Source organism: Symphalangus syndactylus, chromosome 5 (assembly GCF_028878055.3).
Source record: "Symphalangus syndactylus isolate Jambi chromosome 5, NHGRI_mSymSyn1-v2.1_pri, whole genome shotgun sequence".
Classification (NCBI taxonomy): domain Eukaryota; kingdom Metazoa; phylum Chordata; class Mammalia; order Primates; family Hylobatidae; genus Symphalangus; species Symphalangus syndactylus.
In genome coordinates, this window is record NC_072427.2 from 61,539,861 (window position 1) to 61,552,655 (window position 12,795).

Consider the following 12,795-nt stretch of genomic DNA (forward strand, 5'->3'; position numbering starts at 1 on the left):
TGACGTCGGATTTGTTTCAAGTCTGTTTCTCAACAAGGACAAAACTGCCTTCCATGCGATGTACAGAAATTGTAGGGCTTCCTCAACACAAGCTAAACTATGTTTACAGCGACCCTAGTGAGTTTTCCTGCTCGGCCCATGACAGACTGAGTGGAGTGAAGACATGGTTTCTCCGCAGGCCAGTCTCCTCTCCCAGGAGCGCTCAAACTGGCGCGTTAGGAAGCGTATTCAAATCGCGCGCTCTGGCAGGGGCTTTCGGGGGCTTACGCTGAAGGATCGCGGGGCACTCGTGAGACCTGCCGCCTGGTCTGTGCGTCAGGCCGCCCTGGCTTCTAGTAATTGGGAGAGTACAAAGCATCCCTTGTTGATCCTTTGATCCTAGGTAGGCGATGCCCTGGATTCCTACCTGCCTGCTGAAACTCTGGCGCGGCGCCTTTCCAAGGGCGGCCGCTACTTCCTGGTTGGTTTGCCCTTAACTGACATGGCGGCTAGTTGCCTTCGGCCGCACCACTGCGGCTGCTCAGTAAGCCAAGCTAGGGCACTCCGGTGTACAGCCCGTCCCCGCCGCGGAGGTGCCGGTGGAGCCTGAGACCGGGCGAGTCTCTGCCCCGCTTTTGCAGCTCGGGGTGTGTTTCAGGGGGGATTGGGGCAAGCCAAGCAGGCGAGGACCCGGGCCTGTGCCGCTGTTTGCCTACCCCTCATCCCTCGGCACCAAGGCTACTCGAGCCCCAGGCTGTTTTTTCCTTGTTCCCGCCACCTCCTGGTCCCTGGCCCAACATGATACTGACCAAAGCTCAGTACGACGAGATAGCCCAGTGCCTAGTGTCTGTGCCGCCTACCAGGCAGAGCCTGAGGAAGCTGAAGCAGAGGTTTCCCAGGTAAGTGTCCATCTCTCCCCTCTCACAGCCCTTTGCCTGCCGCAGCAGTGCCTGGGCCGCCCAGGCAGCGCTTAGGAACCACGTGTCACACATGAGTGGGGAGGAACACCAGTGTCAGGCGTTAGGAGGTAAAGGTTGGCGGAAAAAGGTTTATTCTTTCACTCGCCTTCCACACAAAACTCTTAACGATGAGTTCATGGCAGCCTCCCAAGGCCTTGCAATTAAATTCAAGTCAACAGATATTTATAGAAAACGTGGTACGTGCTAGGTGATGGGTGCACATAGTAGGTGCTTTATAAATGACCAGAGGTTAATTGACAGATACTAGGAATGAATGATGGGTGAGAATATGAATTGTAGATTCGAAAGGAGCAAATGGAGGACCCTTTTCAATTGGCCACTGGAAACAAACAAGGGAGCATAGGGGTAAAGCGGCTTCATACTGTTTGACTGTAGCTTGTACCGTTGACTGTGGAATTAAGTGACCTCAAGTGTTCTCAATCCAATCAGAGAACAGGATACCCAGGGATTCCACTCTTGGGTCATTAGCCATTTGAACAACCAGATCTGAAGTTTCTCCATATATGTTATATATACACAAATTCTGGGTGTATTTCATACTTCCTCCCCGAAACACTTCTTTTTTCAGCGATTTTAGAATTATCCAACTTTCTAAGAAAGGACTTTGGGAATTATGTAGATTTCTCATTTTGATGAAGTAGAAACTAAGACCCAAACATTACATGAGGAACCAGTTGAGAACAACCAGGTCACTGTATTTATGTTGTGTTAAAAGCAGAGAATGTTTGTTTACTTTTTTCCTAATGAAAAACCGAATCCAAACCTGTACCATTTTGTTTTGTGGCACTGAACATGGTTATTCTTAATGGAGAACTTCCCCATCCTTGACCTATTCAGTCACCGAACAAACACCACAGAAGTAATTTCTTGAGAAAAGAAAGGTAATTGGGTAATAGGTATCAAAGTACAAATTGAAGCGTAAGTGTAAGTTGTGTTATGACTTCACTTTTTGAAGGACTTGGTTTTCCTAGTCTGTAAAATGAAGGAGTCTCTTTCCAATATTATGCAGATTTGATTTAGGGCAATATTTATCCCTTTATAGCCTTTAGTATTTTATCAGACTTGCTGAGAAGGAACAAAATTGGCACATAATTTAATTTTCTGTCATTAACTCTTGCCAGTTCTGCACATGAACAGTGAAATGGGTGAAGACTGGTCAGACAAGGGAATAGGTAGATTTTTCTGGGCAGTTTTAAGAAAAAGCATACATTTTGATATTCTCCACTATGTATGCAATCACTTGTAATTTTGCTTTTCTTTCTCTTCCTCTCCCTCTTTTTCTCTTTTTCGTTCTTTTCTCTAGCAAATACCTTGTCTTCTCTATAATAAGTAAGTGTCTGTTACTTTAATCAACACTCATGAAAGCCTCCCTTCCTGTGGGACACCATGCTGTCTGGTGTATTCTCTCATGCTCTTTTCTTTCTTATTCATGATATACTCAAATCTTTTTCACTTCTCCCAAATGCCATACAGGGAATAAATAACAACTCTCCTTCCACAGGAAACTTTATTTAGAGAGAGCTGAACTACTAATCCGAAAAAGAAGGGATTAAAGAGCTGTTTAGGGCTGGGTGTGGTGGCTCATGCCTGTAATCCCAGCACTTTGGGAGGCAGAGATGGGAGGGTTGCTTGAGGCCAGGAGTTGGAGATCAGACTGGGCAATGTAGCAAAACCCCATCTCTAATAAAAATCCAAAAAATTAGCTGGGTGTGGTGGCATGTGCCTTTAGACCCAGCTACTCAGCTATTCCAGAGGCTGAGGTGGGTGAATCACCATATCAAGGTGATTGTTACCTTGTTACATTGCAATCCATTGGCCTATTTTGAACTTTGAATGGATCTCTTACCCACGCCTGATTTGTTATCATCGTGCATTATTCCTTTGTAAAATGTTGCTTGTGAGTTGTGCAGATCTTACAAATGTCACCTTTCATTATACAATATCAAAAAATTACATTTGTTAATATCATCTCTAATCTCATCAGAAGTCTGTAAGATTTGAAGTTGTCAAGCTTGTGGTGATGGATATGAGCATTCCAGTATTTGAATTTTCCCTTGAAAGCTCAAATTTTATCATTGACAACAAATGCTATCATTTGTTTTCCTTGAAATGACAGGCTCACATTGTTTATTTTTGAGAAAATATCTGCCAGATACTTAAATCTGAATAATATACTTTGTTATCATTCATTCAAGTAAAAATGGTGTTCCGTAGAAAAAGTAGCTAGTTCAGCTCTCAAACATCATACAAGTGCTTTCCTGGGAGGCAACCATCATACTTTGATATGAAATGTATGTGCTTTGTATTTACTCATACAGAATGTTAAAAGGTTGTGTATTCAAGGGTTGAGATTTAATGCAGTTAATAAGTGAATATTCTTAAGTGAAAGTCTTGTTTTTTTTTTTTTTTTTTTCCTGCACGTGTGTGGCAGTGAATACAGTGACTACTAGTACAGTTATGGTGCCTTGATTTGTGCCTTGATTTATGATCAGGAGCTGTCAGTTTTACTCACCATCGTTTTTGTACCGTAAGTCCAAATGTGAATACAGAGCAAAAGGCAAATAATGTCTTGCTATTTTTATAAAAATAGTCGTGTTGACCTTGTAGACCTGTGAGAGGGTCTCAGGGACTCCAAGTCCACAGCCACACTTAGACAATCACTAGCTAATTCGAATCAAAGGATAATTGTGTTTTCAAGGATTTTGATGTATATTGACAAATTTAAAAAAATTGTACTAGTCCTTTTACTAGCAGAGCATGGGAGTGTCTGTCTCTGCAACTTTTCCAGTGTTGAGGGGAGTCATTATTTAATCTTTAGTATGTTCAATCAAGAATGACATCTTGTAGCTAGCATTTTAAAAATTATTATAGATTGTACCTTTTTCCAAATTTTTTTTGACCACTTAATTTTCTTTTGAATTACCTGTTTGGTAGTCTTTGCCTAATTTTCTGTTGGCATGTTTGTTGTTATTGTTTATTGATTTATTACTTATTGATCTGCATATATTCAGGATGTTGGTCCTATATATGTCATATTTGTTGCATAACTTTTCTTAGTTGTTTGATTTTGAAATTGTTCTGCTTTTGATATGGTTAACTTTTAAATGTATGCTTTTTTTCCTGACATTTTTGCCTTTATACTCAGATAGTTCTTTTCTATCCTAATATATGAAAGAAAAATATATTTCACCTAAATTTTCTTTTTGATTCTTTATGGCTTTGTTTTTTATTCTTAATTTTTGAATCTTTCTGGCTGAAATTTATTTTAGTAAATGCTGAGAGGTGAAGATGTAGCTTAATTTTTCCTCTTACTGTGACTTCTGGGGTAGCCTCACTTCTTCATGGCTTGTTTTGACTGAAGTTAAAAAATTATGTTTTTTCAAGTCACTGTGTTTTACTTGGTCTCAGAATCCTTCACTTCAAAATGAAGGAGTAGGACTTTGTGATCTCTACTATCTTACAACTCCAAAATTCACCCTCATTCTATTCTTTTCATTTCTACAGTTTTACCATACAGTAAGTCATCATTTAATGTCTTCGGTAGGGTTTTAGAGACTGCAACTTTAAGTGAAACAATGTATAATGAGAGCAATTTTACCATATGCTAATTGTTATAAACAAGAATTAAGTTCCTATAGCATATTTCTGGTCATAATAACATCACCAAACTTCTAAATAAAGACCCAAGGCTGGGCGCTGTGGCTCAAGCCTGTAATCCCAGCACTTTGGGAGGCCGAGGTGGGCGGATCATGAGGTCAGGAGATGGAGACCATCCTGGCTAACACAATGAAACCCCGTCTCTACTAAAAATACAGAAAATTAGCCAGGCGTGGTGGCGGGCGCCTTAGTCCCAGCTACTCAGGAGGCTGAGGCAGGAGAATGGCGTGAACCTGGGAGGCAGAGCTTGCAGTGAGCTGAGATGGCACCACTGCACTCCAGCCTGGGTGACAAAGCAACACTCCGTCTCAAAAAAAAAAAAAAAAATAACATTAAGACCCAAAACACATCTCATATTAAACATTGAAATTAATGTGAGCTTAAACAAGTAAGATAATTATTTATCCAATTTTTGGTGAATCAGTGAGTGATGGTGGTCATAGTGGTGGTGGATTATATCTAAGACTATGTGTTTGCAAAGTGAAATTTGTGAGAAGCACCTCTTACCACCATGTGTTCAAAAGCAAACAATAGCCTGTTCAACAGAGCGAGACCCTGTCTCTACAAAAAAATTTAAAAATTAGCGAGGTGTGGTGGTACATGCTTGTAGTCCCAGCAACTCAGAATGCAAAGGTGAGAAGATTGCTTAAGCCTGGGAGTTTGAGGCTGCAGTGAGTTAGGAACGTGCCACTGCAGTCCAGCCTGAGCCACAACAGTTAGACTCTGTCTCTAAAAACAAAAAACAAAAAGCAAACAATAACAAATGTGGTGAGCTTGCTGAGCACTTGTGTACTGCATCTTTATTGTCATGCGTTTGTATGATTATCATAGATTTATGAATTTTTATTTTACAGTAATTTGTATTCATTCATTTATTCACTTATTCATTCATTTATTTACCAATCCGCTTATTCCAGTTTAGGATTCTGAGTGGCCTCTGGCAGCTCAGGCTGCAAGGTATGAAGCCATCCCAGCACGGGACACGCTCACACACACTCCCATACTCACTCACACTGGGGCTAATTAGACATGCCAATTCTGCAGACGCGCACATCATTGAAATGTGGAAGGAAACCAGAGTACTGGGAGAAAGTTCGTGCAGATGTCAGGAGAACATGCAAACTCCACACAGACAGTGGCCCCAGCCAGGAATCAATTTTTTAAAATTCTCATCAACTTTATAACAAAATAATGTTGAACAAAATAACGTTATTTGAAGACTTTCTGTAATGGGCCCTTTGGCACCTAAAACATAACACATACTGCATTTGAAGTACTGGCTGAGGACACATTTATTGATTGATCTTTTCTAATCTTTCTTGTGGACATTCTTAGAAGGCCCTAGTCCAATCAGCTGTTACTTATAAGGTTATATTTTACATTATAATTTCCTGCCCAAACACTACATATATATCTGATTATATGTTACTTTTGGGAGAGTTTTTGGGATAATTTTAAGCTTGCAGAAAAGTTGCAGAAATATAACAGAGAATTCTCATTACCTTTCACCCAGCTTCTCTTAATGTTGACATTACCACTGTATGATTGTCAAAATCAGTAAGTTAAGTTTAATGCAATGTCATTAATCTACAGACATATTTTTTGAACTTTGCTAGTTTTTTCACTGATGTCCCTTTTCTAGGATCACACGTTGGATTTAATTGTAATGTCTTAAGTCATTTCCAATCTGTGACAGTTTCTTACTATTTCTTTGTCTTTTATGATTTTGACACTTTTGAAGAGTACTGGTCAATTTTATAGAATGTCCTTTCCTTTGTGTTTGATGTTTATTTTCTCATGGTTAGATTGAGGGTAAACACTTTTGGCAAGAGTACCCTGGAAGTGATGGTGTGGCCTACTTAGTGCATTACATCAGGGCCTGTGACTTCATATGTCCTATTATTGGAGACGTTAACCTTACTCACTTGATTAAGGTGGTGTCTGCCTTGGTTTGTGCTCAGGAGCTGGTAGTTCTAATGTTACTATTATTATTATTTTTAAATTCTGAAGCTCTTTAGTAGCTTTATAATCACCAAAACTAATGGTATTTTACAATAGGAAAATAATTTTGTGATATATGACATTGGCATTGCGTCATAAGGACAAGAAGAAAAATTGGAAATGTACAGTAGAACTAGTATGTTTTACTATAGAGTCTTACATATGTATTACTTGAGAGTGGAAATATAACCATAACTTGCTAACCTGTACTATGACTCACAAAACAGATAGGCTCTACCTGACCAAGCTACAATTACTGACTAAACCTGAACCCTTTTCTCATGAGCTCATTCAGCCTCATGTGCTCAACCCATACTCATAAACTCTGTTCCAGAAACTGCCTAGTTGACAAAGTCTGACCAATATCTAGTAGGACCACCTCATGACTAGTTCCGGCTCCTAGAACCTTCTAGTACCTCTTCCCTAATTCTTCATTTTGAGACACTCCAGTTTCCTTGGTGTGGGTTTACCTTTGAGTTTTTTTTTTTTTTTTTTTTTAACTATTACAACTGCACTATAAAGTTACTATTGTTCCTTTTAATAAATACCTTGTGGGGATATACTTTGAGACTATGCAAATTTCTTGTTTCTCGTCACCCTTTTTCCCATTGATTTTAGCATCCATTGACTTTTTCGTGAAGCAGTTATTACTGGTATTTGCCTAATGGTGATTCTCTGTTTCTCTCACCAGAATATTCATTTAACCAGTGTCATCCACTGCCACTATTTTATGTGAAACGATCTACCCTGCAATTAGCCCACGATTTTCATTGGTATTTGTAGAGTTTTTCACCACTTATTAGCATGTGGTCTATAATAGTGTGCTCACTATGTTTGTGGCACTATTTGGGTATTAAGACAATAACAACAAACAGCAACAACAATAACAACAAAATAGCTGGGCACCTGTAGTCCTAGTTATTCAGGAGGCTGAGATGTGAGGATCACTTGAGCTCAGGGTTTTGAAGTTACAGTGCATTATAATTGTGCCTGTGAATAGCCACTGTACTCCAGCATGGGCAACATAGCAGGTCCCCATTTCTAAAAACAAAATAGAACAAAACAAAATAGATAGGATAATGTAGTAACTAATTTTGGATAGCCTGTAGTCTGAGGAAACTAGTGTAAGACACATCCAATAGCTATAAAGTATTAGAATCATAGAATGTTAGAAGCCAAAGGATTGGTTGAATAGTTAGTTCAGATATGGTTAAGTAGCATTCTTAGGATTCGAATAAGTAGAATATACCTTGTTGGGAATTATCTTGGCTGTAGACCAAGCCCTCTGGCACAAGTTTAATTTTTCCTTGAGTTCCCTTACCATATATTGGTTATTTAGTCGCTGTACTAATGAATCAAACTCTTGATGCCATAAATTGCTAAGCAAATAGATATCTGTATCTTTTTGATATATCTTTGCCCTTAGAGATCCTGGCTTAGGTTTTTCTTTTCTTTTTTTTTTTTTTTTTTTTTGGGGGGGGCACAAGGCTGTAATTCTTTTAATGGTAATGACAGTAACGTAAGTCTGATACACAAACAGTATGTATTCAACACACTGATACCTGATAGCATGTCAGGAAAAGAGAACAGGCAATGCAGTTTAAGGGGGGAAGAACTGAGAAGTCATAACTACTCCAAAGATGTGAAGGAAACCACAAAAGACATGGACCTGCTTCTACTATAAAAAGAAAATGAAGCACTTCTCTGGGGTTGCTATACCAACTGTTTCAGCCCATTGTAGTCTTGCCTCTTTCAGGGCTTTAGCCACTATTTCATTTCATGGAAAAGCAGACATCTCCTAACAAACAGAGTGACATTTACCAAAAGAAAGAGGGCTTATCAGTGAGAAGCTTAATAAAGAAAAATATTTACCTATGCTTTGCACAATTTTCTTTTTTTTCTTTTGAGACTCGCTCTGTTGCCAGGCTGGAGTGCAGTGGCGCGACCTTGTCTCACTGCAGCCCCCATCTCCCGGGTTCAAGCGATTCTCCTGCCTCAGCCTCCTGAGTAGCTGGGATTACAGGTGCACGCCACCACGTCCAGCTAATTTTTGTATTTTTAGTAGAGACGGAGTTTCACCATGTTAGCCAGGATGGTCTCAATCTCCTGACCTCGTGATCTGCCTGCCTCAGCCTCCCAAAGTGCTGGGATTACAGGCATGAGCCACTGTGCCCAGCCTGCTTTGCGCAATTTTCAAAAGCCATTATTTCTATTCAATTCTGGGTACTTACTATAGTGCTGGATGCAAAGTTTATGCAGTAAAAGCTTACTGAATGAATGAACCACAGGATAAATAATACAACTAGTAATTTCTTAAGATCATAAATTCCATTACAGTAACCCTGGTAGGCAACTCTATAAAGTTCTGGGCTCCAAGAAGAGGTCAGTGCATGCCATAAATGTGTTTGATCTGCTGTGAAGTATATTCACAGTCTGCAAAATGTAATGCTTAAATGAGATAAAATTGGTTGGTTACCACCCCCAAATTAGCATATGCCAGCCTGCACAAAGGTAAATAGCAAAAACTTTAACTGCTCAATCTGAATTACCAAAGATTCCTTCTAGGAATCTTAAAAAAAAAAAAAAAAAAACGGTGTGAACACTTCAAGCACTTATTTTCAGATGCATCAACTGACATAAATTAAAAATGGTACAAACTAATAATTGAACACCAGTAGCAAAACAAAATAGAATTTTCACTCTTTCCGCTTTGAGTCAAAGTGGTTAGCTCATGTTTGTTGAAATCAGAACTGAAACAGTGACATGTATAAAAAGAATAGATAAAAGTGGTTCTTCCATTAAAGTTCCATTCCCTGCTCTCAGCTGATGAGGGCACGAGAACTCAATGGAGCAGTTAGGGTGGACTCAAATCATCTCAGCTGGAAGCACTCTCCACTTAAACATACTCATCTGGCCCACCCTCATTTCAAATTCAGGCAAAAATGGCCTCCCTGAGGCTTTATGACTTGCTTTCTTCTTTTTCTTCTGATAGTGTTTCCCAGATTGGCTCTTTGATGTGTTCTGGTAACTGTTCTAATTGTGTCTTTGTTACTTCCATAGCAACCCCTTCAGGTAAGTTTCGCTGAATATATTCCAAGTAGACATCTGCTGTGCTTCCAGTTACATGTTCTAACTCTAAACATCTGTAAAGCGTTCTCATTTCATACTGAACTCTGTGCTTCTTGTAAATATGCACTGATTTGAGAAGAGTAAATCGCTCTGTTTTCCTTGGAGGTTCGTGTACTTTAATAGAGATACCAAGTTCTTTAGCAGCAAGCACAGCAACATATTCATAACTGTCCAATACAGCCTTATCGTGACTTTTCACTAAAACCGACAGGCGCTTATATAATGTGTCTGGTTCATCAGAGATTGTTATCACAGGTTTGGTCAAATCCTTTGGAACATCAACTTGTAGGTTTGAAAACTGTACCCACTTCATATTGGTACTGAGAAGAAAGCCACCATTTTTGGCTGTATTGCCCTTAGAAGTGTTTACAGAAAAATTCCCCAATCCCTGCCAGAGGCGCCAGCCCACGGCCCCGAAGCCTGTCCGCGCCGCCATCTTGCCGGTCCCCGGCTTAGGTTTTTCTAATGGTGTTTTCCACATTTTGAAGCATGTTTTTTTTTTTTTTTTTTCTATCTTGGACCATATCTCCTACTGTCTTCCCGCTCTTAGATTATGACCATTCACTCATATGAGGTGCTTTAAATTGCTGTTCCTAGTAGGATCTCAAAAGTAATAGGTAAAAACTTGTTTGGGTGGTCATCCTGTGCTTAAACCAATGTACTTAGTCATCTTCTTGAAATCCTCACCTCTCTTTACCAGAAAATGAGTTAAAGCTGGCCATATTGTGTATTGTGCTGTGTACAGTGTTCAACTTAGTGGTTCTTGGTGGTGAACTTAGGAGTCCAATCTGGTAAGGAGTGGAGTAGCTGAAAAAAACTTGCTTGGGACAAGCACAACAGTTTTACTTGGCTCTTAGGCTTATTTGAGGTGGCTTGGTTTAATTGGTGCTGCCATTGGTTATGGTTGTCTTTTTTGAACAATCCCTCCCACCCCCAATAAATGATGCATTTTTTTTTTTTTTTTTTTTTTTTTGAGACGGAGTCTTGCTCTGTGCCCCAGGCTGGAGTGCAGTGGCGCGATCTCGGCTCACTGCAAGCTCCGCCTCCCGGGTTCACGCCATTCTCCTGCCTCAGCCTCCCGAGTAGCTGGGACTACAGGTGCCCGCCAACACACCCGGCTAATTTTTTGTATTTTTAGTAGAGACGGGGTTTCACCGTGTTAGCCAGGATGGTCTCGATCTCCTGACCTCGTGATCCGCCCGCCTCGGCCTCCCAAAGTGCTGGGATTACAGGCTTGAGCCACCGCGCCCGGCCTAAATGATGCATTTTAAGATGCCTGCTCTTTCCAGAGGGAGTCTCGTATTCCATTCTTCTTGCCTCCTATTACAGTTTGTTCCTGAGAAATGACTTGGCTCTATCTCTTTTTATCTGAGTCACAGTTGTCTCATCTGTAAAAGGAGAGGTGAAGTCCGACGGCTAGGAAGTAGAGGAAGCAGGATATCAAACCCAAGTAAAGTCAGGCTCCAGAATCTTATTCTCGCTCTGTTGTCTCTTCTTGTTCAGTTCCTTAAGGCTGTGGTGACGGTGAAGTGAGATAAGGCACGTAAAACAGCACAGTGTAGAGCTCTCTGTAAGTTTTTAATGAAAAGTAAATATGATTTTTGTTAGAAGGTAGTAGCTGATCTACAGTAGAAGAAATGTCTGAGGAGTAACCTTTTGAAACATAAAACACAATTTTGCTTTGAAACAAAGGGCAATAGATTTACAGAAAGTGAAAATGTTTATATGGAACAGTTGGTTGTATGGCTTAACATATAAGATTTGATTATCAGTTGAATATTGTATAGTTAACAGAAACTTGCTTTAAGTATTTCACAGTGATATATAATGGCATTTAAAAAAACCTTTTAAACCTAGATTCACTGATTTTTAAGAATGAGGGAGCAGTGCAATGCATAATTAATACCGTAGGGCTTGGTGTACTTAATTGAAATACTATTCGTATTGGCCTTGTTTCTCTCAATAGAAATGAAAGTTGATTCTCAGTTTGTGGTCAATTTTCTACACTTCTGATAATGTTGTGGTGGACCTGAGTTCCAGAATAATAAGTGAGAATAGCTCAGAAAGAGAGAGAAAGGCTTTTACTGAACTGGAAATTCTACTGATGGTTTTGCCATAGAAATAGAATTAATTTACATAATCTTTAAAATTAATATTCATACACCCAGGAAGGATATCTAGGGTTATTTCTGTATTGATCATTGGACTAGGTAGGAATGTCTAAGAAAAGAGTATGATTATTTCATGTGTTTTCTTTAGTGATCTTTTAAGTTTTTTTTCTGTATTATTAGTTTTTTACTTTGTTGCTACATTGTAGCTTAGCTTTAAAGACTCTTCTGAAAGGTTATTATGTTAGTGTATGGCCCCTTCACTTTCTAAAAGAAGTGTTTAGCTTTTATTAGATATTTGTGCATCTTTGCATTGTGTAGCTGCGAAAGGGATATGAGCTTGAATTCTTCGCAAAGGAGTATTTGAAGAAAGCCTCAGATAATGTTATTCTGAGAAGAATCCACATGCTATAATTATATTTCTTATTAATTTGGGGGGAGTTTTCATGTGATTAGAATATTGGCTTCATTTTAAAAATCTATATTCAGGCATCAAACTTTAGTTTACTAAGTAATAACCCTTACCAGAATGATTGCTTGTGCAATAAGGAGAAATTATATATTTCTCTAGGGAAAAAAAAGGTTCAATAGAAGTATAGTTTAATAATATTTTATTATTTAACTTTTGACAAAGTTGACTGAATTTGCCATTGTTTTTATTACACATTTTGTACAGTTTTGCCGTATTGGTTGAATTTTCCTTAGAAACAAAACAATCAATATATATTTTACTAGATTAAATCTGAAAAGTGACCTTAATATATGAAGTCATGCTCTGGTATAAAGATCATATAGAAGATAGGTAAAGAGTAAATGCTTCTTTATTTTCAATTGTCTTTTTATTGAAGGGAGATGTTTTCAAATGTATACTTGAAGATATGTTTCTCCTTTCTCCGTTCTGCTGTCAAGTTGCTTAAACAGTGAGCTGTATGTACAGTGAA

General features: G+C 39.1%; 2 protein-coding genes across 6 annotated transcripts in view; one reads left to right on the forward strand and one right to left on the reverse strand.

Annotated features, from left to right (window-relative positions):
* The first annotated feature begins 253 nt into the window (after positions 1-253).
* The window catches only part of CDIN1 (CDAN1 interacting nuclease 1), a 232,304-nt gene continuing 219,762 nt past the window's right edge, over positions 254-12,795 (forward strand). For 3 of the 5 annotated variants that reach the window (XM_055278629.2, XM_055278632.2, XM_055278630.2), the window contains exon 1: positions 291-878. In XM_055278629.2, the coding sequence (XP_055134604.1) occupies positions 778-878 (101 nt within the window). In that variant the 5' untranslated portion in view covers positions 291-777. Of the gene's footprint in view, positions 879-12,795 lie in introns of all 5 variants that reach the window. The other 2 variants (XM_055278631.2, XM_055278633.2) reach the window with 2 other exon arrangements.
* LOC129482610 (small ribosomal subunit protein uS10m-like) lies at positions 8,059-10,194 on the reverse strand. The gene has a single exon (XM_055278636.2). It carries the CDS (start codon positions 10,180-10,182, stop codon positions 9,577-9,579), a length of 606 nt encoding a protein of 201 aa, XP_055134611.1. The 5' UTR covers positions 10,183-10,194; the 3' UTR covers positions 8,059-9,576.